The sequence below is a fragment of the Fukomys damarensis genome, unplaced genomic scaffold, assembly GCF_012274545.1.
Source record: "Fukomys damarensis isolate Sample0158 unplaced genomic scaffold, DMR_v1.0_HiC HiC_scaffold_30, whole genome shotgun sequence".
NCBI lineage: Eukaryota > Metazoa > Chordata > Mammalia > Rodentia > Bathyergidae > Fukomys > Fukomys damarensis.
The window spans coordinates 11,519,549-11,531,252 of record NW_022900942.1 but is presented as its reverse complement, the minus strand read 5'-3'; the positions used below and the strand labels follow the sequence as shown (position 1 = coordinate 11,531,252).

The window sequence follows — 11,704 nt, the reverse complement described above, 5'->3', positions numbered from 1 at the left end:
GTTTATTGATTTTATTTATTCCCTCAAAAAACCAACTCTTCAATTCATTGATTTTTTTTTTGTATCATTCTCATTAATTTCTTCTCTGATCTTTATAATTTCATCTCTTGTATGAGCTTTGGTTTTGTCTTGCTCTTCTTTTTTCTAGAAGCTTAAGATTCAGCATTAGGTTGTTTATTTGAGCTCACTCTGTTTTCCTAGTGTGGGCATTCACTGCTATAAATTTCCCTTAAAGAATTGCTTTCATTGTATCCCATAGATTCTTGTATGTTGTACTGGCATTATCATTTATTCATAAAAACTGTCTAATTTCTTCTTTAATTTCCTCTATGATCCATTGGCTGTTCAGGAGAGTGTTATTCAATTTCCATGTGTTTGTGAAGTTTTTGCAGTTTCCTTTGCAATTGATCTTGAGTTTAATTGTACTATGGTCTGATAATGTACATGGGATAATTCCAATTCCTTGCATTTACTTAAACATGTTCTATGAGGTAGTATTTGGTCTACTTTGGAGGATGATCCATCTGCAGCCAAGAAGAATTTTACATTATGATTTTCTGGGGTGGAATACTCTAGACATCTGTTAAGTCCATTTGTTCAAAAACTTGGCTCAATTCTAGTATTTTGTTGTCATTTTTTGTCTAGAAGACCTGTTTATTTGTGACAGTGGGGTATTTAGGTCACCCACTACAATTGTATTAATGCTTATTTAGTTTTTCATGTCCCTTAATATTTGTTTTGTATAGTTGGGGGTATCAGTATTTGGTGCATGTATATTTATAATTGTCATCTCTTCCTCTTGGATTGTTCTCTTTAAAAGGATGTAGTGACCTTCTTTGTCTCCCTTAATCAGTTTTTGTTTGAAATTTACTTTGTGTGCAAATAAGATATCTACCCCTGCTTTTTTCCAGGTTCCTGGTGCACAGAGAACTGTTTTCCATCCTTTTACTCTCAGTCTATTAATTTCTTTGTGGATTAAGTGGGTTTCTTGTATACAGAGTATGGTTGGATTTTGCTTCTTAATCCTTTCTGCCAATCTATTTCTTTTGATTGGTGAGTTGAGGCCATTTTGCATCAATGGTTATAACTGATTTGTATTGATTTATCATCATTGTGTTATTATCCTGTTGTTGGCTCTTTTCAATTTTTCCCCCATTTCCCTTTAATTTCTTGCCTTGCATACTGGATTTGCTCTGTTGGGCCTCATGGAGTAGTGACCTTCGTTGTCTTTTTCTAGGATATTATTTCGAATTGTTTGTAGCGCTGGTTTGGCATTCATAAACTTTCTCAGGTGTTCTTTGTCATTGAAATATCTTATTTCCCCATCCATTTTGAAGTATAGTTTTGCAGGATGCATCAGTCTATGTTGGAAGTCGTTCTCTTTTAGGTCTTGAAATACCTCACTCCAGGCTCTCCTTGACATGAGGGTTTGTGTTGAAAAGTCTGCTGTGATTCTGATGAGCTTTCCTTCGCGTGTGATTTGTTTCTTTTCTCTAACTGCTTGCAGTATTTTGTTCTTCTGTTGGGTTTCAGGATCTTGATTATGACATGTCTAGGTGTAGATTTTTTTTTATCATTTTTGGTTGGAGTCCTATATGCCTCCCCTATCTGTATGTCAAATTCTTTTGCTCTGTTTAGGAAGTTTTCTGTCATTAATTATGTGAACAATTTTTTATGTCATTTGCACTTTCTCCTGCTTTTTAATGGACTCCTATAAGTCTTATATTATTCTTCTTTGTATCATCTAGGAGCTGTTGGATTGATTTCTGATGTTCCCTTACTATTTTTAAGAGATCCTTCTTCATGGTCACTGATCTCCATCCTGTCTTCTATATCTGATATCTTGTCTTCAGATTGGCTCAGTCTGTTATGGAAACTTTCAATAGAGTTTTTAATTTCCTGGATATCTGAATCTGTTTCATGGATTCCATTTCTTTCCTATATTGGGCCTTCGTGGTTTCCATTTATTTCCTATGCTGGGCATTCATGGCTTTTATCAGGGTCCTGAGCTCATGTACTTTTTTTTTTTAATCTGTTTCTGTTCTAGAGTCTGTAATCATGTCATTCATTCTGCTCGCCATCTCTCTAGTTATCTGGAAAATTATTTCTGTTTTGGATTTTTCTAGAGCCTCATTCATCTGTTTTGTTACTTCCTGTGCTGTCAGTTCAGGGTGTCCAGGTGGCTGATTGTCAGACTTTTCCACCTCATTTCCCCCAGAATTTTCCCTTGGTAAACTGGAAGTCTGTGTTTGTTCTTGAGCCTTGTTTGAATGTCTTTCCATTTTTATTTTTGTTGTTGGTACTGTCCTTCATTTGACACCTGGGTTAATACTTCGATCTTCCTGTTGTAACTTGTCTTTAGGTTTTGAGTCTAATGACTTAGGCAATCTCTTTTTCATTATACCAGGAAGGACAACTGATTAGATCATAACATTGTAGCCCAAGTGATACAATCAGCAACACAAAAACATCAAGCACAGCTTAGAAAATGACAATTTGTGGTAGTTACTGATCTATCACCTTTAAATGTATGAATTAAATCAAAATCAAGGCTAAAGCTCAGGACAGTGGCCTGTATGATCCCCTCTGCTTCTGTGGTGTGAATCCAGGAACTAGCACAGGCAGGAGGCCATAGGTGCATGCCAGGGGCAGGGGAGGGGGACTGCAAGCCCTGCCAAGGTTGGGAGCTGGGGCTAGCTCCAAGCAGTTCCACCTCTTGCCAGTATAATATTATTTCTGTTCTTGGTGCAGGTAGGGCCTCACTGTGTAGTTCAGAAGGGCCTTGAGCTGTTGCCCAGATTGGCCTCAAACTCACAGAGATCTGTCAATTCAGTGTCCCTAGTGCTGGGATTACAGGCATGCATCATCACACCCTAATTTTCTATTCTTATTTTTCTGATATTTTATATTTGATATCTTTCCAGTTAATGATATTATTATATTTGAAAACTTCTCTATCCTTGCAGGAAAACAAAGTCAAGCCACCCAACCTGACCACTAAAAAACTGTTCAGGGCATCTGTGACTCAAGCTAGTTCCAGAAAACCTGTTCCAGCTCCAAGCCTTCTCCCATGTTCTGAAGTAGCAGACCACAAGGTGGAGCTTTCCATCAGCCAGTCACAATCGGCCATTTTCTCAGTTCTGCCTCACCAGCCAGAGTCTATTCTAAGTAGAAAGCAAACTCTGCCTCACAAGCTACCACAACTACATTTGGAAGAATCAAAACCCAGCAGAGAAAATACTCAAGTTCCACACACAAGTCTTAGCTCTCAAAGTAAGATCATCCCTAAATTCATACCAGTTCTCAAAAATGGATTGTCATCAATGAACAAAAATATTTCAGTACTTCTAAACCAGAAAAGAAAACAGCATGTCATAATGGAATCAAAATTGTCTTCACTAATCCAGAATGACAAACCGAATTTAGATTCAACTGGTAAAAAAAGACCTAATAGTAACATTCCTATAAATGCTGAACATTTAAATAAGAAGGGCTGTATACCTCTGCAAGAAAAAAATACTGAATGCTATGAAAATATAAAATATCCATCTCTTAATATGAGCTTAAATGAAAGTAAACAACTTTCTAACAGTATGATGTGTCAGGTGTCAAATAATAGTGGAAGTGTGATGAAAAATGCTGTGGACTTCCATGGAAAAGAAAATGTAGCAAGTAAATGTATAACACAGATTTTAAAGAAAGACCATGAGCCAGTAAAACCAAAGAGGCACCTATACATTTTTGAACCAGACACAGAAACTGAAGATCCCCAACTACTACAACAGCCAGCAAATCAAACTAATGAAGTTGATCTAAGTGACCACAGGTTGATAATAAGTAGAACAGCCCACAGGTCTAAAAGAAAAGTATGTCCTGAGTCGTCAGAAACTTCAAAGAAGCGTTATTCCAATACTATGCATTATGGAAAACCCAGTTCTTCTAGGAGACAGGTAAATTTTTTTTTAATCTGGGGATATTCATGATATGCTAGCTAAACCTTTAACACTCTTAAGTAAAAATTTAAATGACTTGCTCCAAATCATCTAGAAACATAATAATTAAGAAACAGTATACCTACTGGAACATAACTGCATTTATACAGCTAATTTGTAACAAAATACTCTTCTTAAATCTGATATAGATACATTACTTAGATAAGTCGATACCTAACAAATTTCTCACCATTGCTAAAGCTTAGAACATGAATATGACAGAAGAGAATGTCTACCAGTAACTGAGGTGATACCTTTTTATTTGTTTTTCTTTACATTACTTAAACTGAGATTGCTACACTTAGGGATACCTAGTCCCTTGGTAAAAAGGAACTACTTTTTAATTTCCTTGATACCTTTAAAATCAACTGCTTTGTATAATAAAGGCCTCAAAGAAGGATAGACAGTGGGTTGAAACACACACACACACACCCGGCTCAGGGTCCCTCCCTTTCTGTTCTGGGGCTTTTGCAGACTAGGAAGCAAGCACATCTGCAGTAAGCTACCTGCAAGGAACATGACTACAATTAGATTACTTCCTCTGGGATGCATACCCAAGACAATAGAGCTTAAGTGAGCTTTCAGGGTTAATCTTTAAATTAAAATGTATACCCAAAATGCTGCAGTGCTAAGTCACAGAATTATGCATCTGGAAATTACATTTTATTCCATGAACAAACATATTACTAAAATATACACTTTTTTGCATAGAACTATTAGAATACTTTCAAATTCTTTAAGAGCCAACTAGAAAACATTTTCTTTTTTTTTCTTTAAAAATGCTATTTTTTCCTATAACTAATACAATTTTCAACCTGATTTGAATTAACTAAAAAGTATTTAAGTCTATTCCTGAATATTGGTTATGTACTCTTTGACATTTTCATTTCAATGCACTCTGTAGGTGTTTGAGGAAAAAATGTGCCTTAAAAATTTTTACTTACATTTTAAGAAATAAATAAAATCTATTCCGGATTTCATGTTGTTTTGGAAGTATAACACTTTCTCACTTTGAATTGCCAGACTTGCCAGTTTTTAATACTAAGTCATTCTATCAGCTAGAAAGAATAACGAAATGAAAAAAATTATAGGCTATCTTTACAGAAAATAATTTCCCTTGATTATAAAATGAATAAATACTACTGTGAAAAGTTTGAGTAACTCAGAGCAGTTCCAGGAAAAAGTAAAAACTCTTTGTAATTCCTTTTTGCAGTGATGCCCACCCTGAACACTGATGAACACTCTTCCAGGTATCTCTCATGGTTACTTCTATGACAGTGAATCAAGCTCTACATCCTGCTGTGGAACATCCTTATTCACTTGAAATTTGTCTTTTTAATGTTTGCATAGTATTCCATTATATGTGGTATACTGTATTTAATTCCCTACTAATTAAAACTTAAGGTGATGCTGACTTTTCACTATTATAATAGTCATGTAAATAGACTTGTATGAGTCTTTGTAAGATATCCAGTTATCTTATGTAGTAGTTTCAATAGTTGAAAATAGTTTACCCTTTCTATTTTTATTGTTGAAACTTCTTTGAAGTCATTATTTTTATTGCCAAAATTTTCAAACCACTTAAAGTACAGGTAATAGTATGAAAAACCAAATGCCTATTGCCCTGATCTACCACTTACATACACTTTCTTCATAATATTTTAAAGAAAATTCAAAATATCATATAATTTCATTCATGAATACTTCAGTGTATATCTCCAATATATGTTATAGTATGTTTTTAAAGGTAAAAGAATATATGTATATATTACATTTTGGGGGTGTCTATCTTCATTGACTGACTAAATTTCACTTTTATTTTTACATGCATACTAATAGGAAGCTGAATACATAAAGCACACTGAATACATAAAGCTTCTTTCATAGCACAACTAAGGCTTTATTGTAGTAGAGACTTCTGTGTTAAGCATTACCCGTTCTGATAAGTGTGAGACAGTGAGCCAAGCACTGTATCCATTACTGAAACAGACAAGATGACCAGGGCCTGAGCCCCAAGGCTGGCAGTCCAGTCGCTGGCAAACCCTCTGGCTCCTGTTCCAAGTTTAAGAATATATCTATATCTATATCTATATCATCTATATCTATCTGTGTCTATGTCTCCAAAATAAATTAGACTTCTGGTCCATATTATAAATAAACTAACATCTGGAAAAAAAGAAACACAAATAGAGCTTTTCACCTAATGAGTATTTTTCTGACCTTAAATACTTTAGACATTTGTTTTATAAAATATGACATAATTGAAATGTATTTAAAAAACAAAAGTCTTCATTGAACATTCCAATGAAGCAATCCCTTATTAAGTAAAAAGAATCATTAAAGAACTAAGTTGGAGTTGAACTTTCACTGCTTAAATGTGGTTTACTGTCTCTACCACATCACTAAACCATTGCCGTAAACGTAACTCTTGCTCCTGAAATTGTGCCTAGGCAGTTAATTTGCTGTATATCTTTATTATAAGCATTTCTGTTTTCCAGAATTATTTGTTTCCCAATTTACCCTTTTCAGAGGGATGCATATTTGGCTTAATATATTTTGAGTGTGCCTTTCTCTTTTGAAGCTGGTATTGTGTATAAGTAGCAGACTGCAGTAGAGTTGGAAATCATTTTGTTTGTGAGGCCATAGTGACAGACTTTGTTTATGAAAGTACTGTTTATAAGTGTGTGTGTGGTCAGCACAGTCCTGCACACACGGGATCATTCTTGCACCAGACTGCTTACAGGTCTTTGAGTTTCCAGGCTTTTTCCTGCTGCTGTCCTGTCATTATGCCTTAGGCAATGAAGACATATAATGTTATTAACTAAGCAAAATAGTTAAAAAGATAAATCTATTGCTTAAGTGTGTGTAGTATCTTCAGTTTTTCATATAAAGAATCCAGAAAGTCCTTCCTTCATTAGTGTCTAAAATTTAGAATTTACAGTATATTTCATGTAGATAAATGTTAATCTACACAGCAAAACCTGCTAAATTAATATCAGTCTATGTTCTTGTGTAAAGCAGGTTTATTTTTTGTCCCATTATATTTATCCCAAGGACAGTTTTTGTTGTTGTTATTGTTGTTGTTGTTTTGAGACAGGGCTTCTTTCACTAGGTAGTTGAGACTGATCTGGAAATCACTATGTAGCCAGGCTGGTCTCGAACTCACAGCAATCCTCCTGCCTCAGCCTCCTAAGTGCAGGGATTATAGGCGTGTGCCACCACGCCTGGTGCAATGACAGTTTAATATATATGCATATATGTATATATGATTTAATATAGATTGTGGACTTAGTATTCTACGTAAACAGAAGAGTTTCTAGACCAAATTTTTGTGCTCAGGATCACCAAAGAAATCAGGGAACATTCTGTCCATTTCAATGATTGCAACTACTGAAAGCAAAGATAATTCCAAATTTAACTTCCCCCCAAACAAAAAAATCACTCTCCATATTCCAATTGTGTACTAGGTTTAGAACCATTACAATTTTAGAAGCATAAATAAATGGCTTTATGTTTGCCTATAACCAGAAGATTTAAACCATACCATTTAAAAAAAAACTGTGGAAAAAGGCCAAAATTAATGCCAAGAATCATATTTATAGGAATGTAAAGTGCTTCTCATGCACTATTTGTATATTTTAACAGTATTTGTTACTATATTATTATCTGTTTTTATTTACATTTTTATTATACTTTCAATTATTTACACCTTTTATTGTATTTGTTGCTTATGGTCACAAAAATGTTAAAAGTTTGAGTCTCAATGATTAGCTTTTATTTGACTGGCCCATTTTCTACTGATTTTTGCTGTCTTTTTTCAAATTTCATACCATCTGGTATTATGCTGAAACTGCTAGCATATGTAATATTTATTGATATTTATGGGTGGTTAGTATAAAGATTTAAGGATTTTGTGATCTTTATGTATTGATTCTTAAAATGTTCATATTTTAGTCACATGTATTATTTTAAATAAAAAATAAGTTATAAAATGACTGTATTTTTCATAATCAGAGTGCCTCCCTATAGAGATGGAAAGGCTTGAACACATCACAGATTCCTTTGTCTCTGTGATTCCATTTTTTTCCCACGCATTTGCTGTTAGGCCCATGTAAATTAGCTTAGATCTTTAGCACTTTATGGAATTTTTATTCTCAAAAATCCTTCATAGTTTTAGTACTGTGTTCCTGTGATAGCTAACCTGACTCCATTTATGTAAAGTCGAGTGATTCCAGGTGGTTACCTTCCCCTTCCCCCTTAGGAGTCCCTTCAGTTGATACATGACAGACAGACTGGCATCCCCTTTGGTAGAACAGTCTGCCACTATATGTTGCCTTTATAACCTTCCCATTTGGTAGAGCAGTCTGCAGCTATATGCTATCTGTATGACCTTGTAAACAGAATACTCTGCACCCGTGTGATATTTTGTTTCAATTAAATTGTGTGTAAATTCCCCTGACCCCCATTAACTTAGCAAAGTTCTGCTTATGTAAAATTCCACTTGTGCTCTCCCTCTCCATGAACCCTCCGCAACTAAGAGAGCTGCTTAAAAGAAACCCACAAGCTGCCTTTCATCATTGAGAGTCTTTGAGCATACACCACTCTATCACTGGCAATAAAAGGACTCAAATTTGGCTCAAAGTGTGGCAATTCTCTAATCTCTCATGATTGAGTATAACATACCTATGTACCAAGCACTATTATAGATGCTTAGGATACATAAAAGAACACACCAACTTTATATTCTAACAGGGAGAGGGAGATAATAAACATAGCAAGTAGGTAAATCACACAATGTATTCGTAAGTGGAAAGAGAAGGAAAAGAAAACTCAGAGAAAGGTGAGGAAACGGGTAGGGTAGGCTTCCTTGAGCAGACACCTAAAGGAGGGAGGGAGTTGGCCATGTGGATATCTGAGAAATGAGCTTCCCAGGTACAAAAGAACAGCCTATGTGTTTAAGAAATATCCACGAGCCTGGAATGGCCAGACAAAAGGAGCCAGAGGGGAGTGAGGGGACCAAGAGCTGATCACATTGGGCCTTTTCAGCTATGGCAAAGTGTTTATGATGTGAGATTGGGCCCAAAGGAGTGGATGAGCTGATAGGTCTCTGGCTCCTGCATTATGAGTAGTCTGGTGCTGAGTGAGTGTGAGAGAAGAAACAGGGAGACCAGTTAAGAATCTAGGCAGAAAAGGGTAATGGCTAAGGCCACTGTGGTAGTGATACAGGGTACCAAGTAATCCAAATAAGAAAAATAATACAAAAAAGAGAAATATAACTCCCAACCTGCTAGATATCTGAAACGCCAAGTTTGTGTTTGCTAAAATCGAAGAATAAATTCTAGAAACAACAGAAGTTTAGAGTAGGAAGAATTTATTGAGAGAAAGATAGTTTCTGTCTTAGAGAGACAGAAGAGTGACAGAAAAGTGGGCTACCTGCCCACCCTGCTTTTCAAGGGTCTTTTATTGAGCAAAGCCACAAGGTGAAGCAGGCACAAGGTAGGAGAAAACTAGTCAACTAATAAGATTACAAGCATGGTCGTTTAGGCAATATTGATTCAAGAAGAAATCATGAGGTGAGACAAAACTATGATCAATAAAATTACAAGTATAGTCACTTAGGTAATATTGATTAAATGGATATCAAATGATGAAGCTAGTCACATAGCAAGTGTACATGGAAGAAACAAGGACTTTCTAGAAGGGAAAGGGGCTAGGGAGATTTTTAGTCCCCTGTAAGGTGATTGATGCCTGTTTAGAATATCAATCACTGCTATTCATCTCCAGGGGAAGTGTAAGTGTAGTACTTTTTCTTTTTTATAATGCTGACCTTTAACAAATGTGTCTCAATTGTTTTTCCTATTGACTCCTCCAGGGCTGACCCTAACTGCTTACAAGATATCTAATCACTTAGCTTTCTATGTAGCAGCATTGGAGGAAATGAGAAGTGGCTATTATAGATATATTCTGAAGGGTAAAGCCCACTGGCTTAGGGATTTAAGAGAAAGGTGTCTAGGATTCTAGGATGATTCCAAGGTTTTGGGCATGATCACTTGGAAAGATGGAGTTATTTTCAATAGATGAAAAGGGGCAGGTTTTGACAGAGGAAGGGGATTGTTCATTGACCATTGGATTTCACAGCATGGAGGCCCTTGATAACCCTGATGAGCAGCTCCTATGGTGTGGTGGAGTGCCAGGTGAAAGCCCAATTGCAGTGGGCTTAAGAAAGAAGGGAAAAGGAAGACTTGGAAATCACAAGTATAGATGGCTCTTTTGAGAAGAGTCATCAGTGGATTTTCTAATTTCATTTTCCTAAACATATTGCCTTTGATATTGTCCTCTTCCTGGAAAGATATTCTCTCGTAGCCGCTATAATTTTATATCTCTGGTTACATTTTTTTCCAATTTCCTTTGTGGACTAGCAACAAGTATCCCAAGGACATTGAAGGAAAGCAGTACTTTATGCCAGACACATTTGGGATGCAGAAGAAATGGAAGCAAGGGCATTCCAAAGGGAAGAAGTAAAGTGAGCAAAGGCATGAGGATGTACACAAGTTCCTGGAAGACTGGGTGCCAGTCCTGATTATATGTGCCTTGTGCAGGGACCACAATGACTCCACATGAAGCTTGGAAGGTTGTCCTGGCCAGGGCTGAAATCATCTGGAGACAATTTCAGAACCCTGATCCAAAGGCAGATGCTGGAAAGTCAGACAGCGCTTACAGAACTAGAAATGGCAGAAAGAGCTTGTCCTCCTCACAAAGGAAGTTTGTGTCTAAGAGATTTCTGACAGCTGCTACAGTCAACTTAATGCCATGAAGACATGAGAGGGCCATCGGGGAAGCAGGATGAGTCTTCTCCGAGCAGCTGGGCTGTGACAGTATGACAAATGACACGTTGGAATGGATGATCTGTTCAAAGGAACAGATGTGACATAAAAGGATAAACACTTTAATATAACCTGAAAATTAAAAAGTACTTGGTGAGAATACACCAAATGGGCAGAACTTCTCAATTTTATATTCTTTCTCTGACTTTTTAAGTTTCTGGAATTTGCTGTCATTCAGTATTAGTAGAAAAAACAAACCATTAACCACCTTAGTTTATCAGCTTTTTGAAGTCACATGATATGAATCAATTTTTAAAATATTATATGTATCTTTTATACTCTTATTTCCTACCCATAAAACTTTTCCTACTTCCAACAAAAAATAAAATGCTTTAATGTTTTACTGTATTTCACAAAGATCATCCTGGCTATAGCTATGCATTGGTAATATTATGAAATTCTTGAACTTAACATTCAAGGAATGTTTTGCAATTTATATTAAGAGATTAAAAACACTGGATATACAGAGATATATGATTTTCAAAAAAATTTTTTGTTTCACTGGTGTCTTTCCAGGGCATCAAAAAGAATTATCTCAAGTTGAAAGCCTGTTTTTCTGTATAGAAGGAACAAATCTGCAGTCATGCTTCAGGAGGAAATTGATAAAACATAAATGGGCCTGTGGTTTGTTATATAATTACCTCATCACTAAAATAATTTTGAAATGAAAACATTAAATCTCTGCAGAACATGCGTTAAGCTTGCCCTAAGATAGATAAAACCTCAGGTCTCCGTGTGGAAGAGTGTCAGAATAATCATTTAGGTAAAATAAACAACGTCACAGAATTTTAATTTAAAACTGTTTAAACCATTGCTAAGTATTTCTGA

The 11,704-nt window shown here is 35.8% G+C and overlaps 1 protein-coding gene across 1 annotated transcript in view; it reads left to right on the top strand.

Annotated features, from left to right (window-relative positions):
- The window catches only part of CUNH18orf63 (chromosome unknown C18orf63 homolog), a 59,066-nt gene extending 53,693 nt beyond the window's left edge, over positions 1-5,373 (top strand). The window contains exons 12-13 of the mRNA XM_019205784.1: positions 2,967-3,950; positions 5,206-5,373. Of these exons, the coding sequence (XP_019061329.1) occupies positions 2,967-3,950; positions 5,206-5,208 (987 nt within the window). The 3' untranslated portion in view covers positions 5,209-5,373. The remainder of the gene's footprint in view (positions 1-2,966; positions 3,951-5,205) is intronic.
- Positions 5,374-11,704: the final 6,331 nt, after the last annotated feature.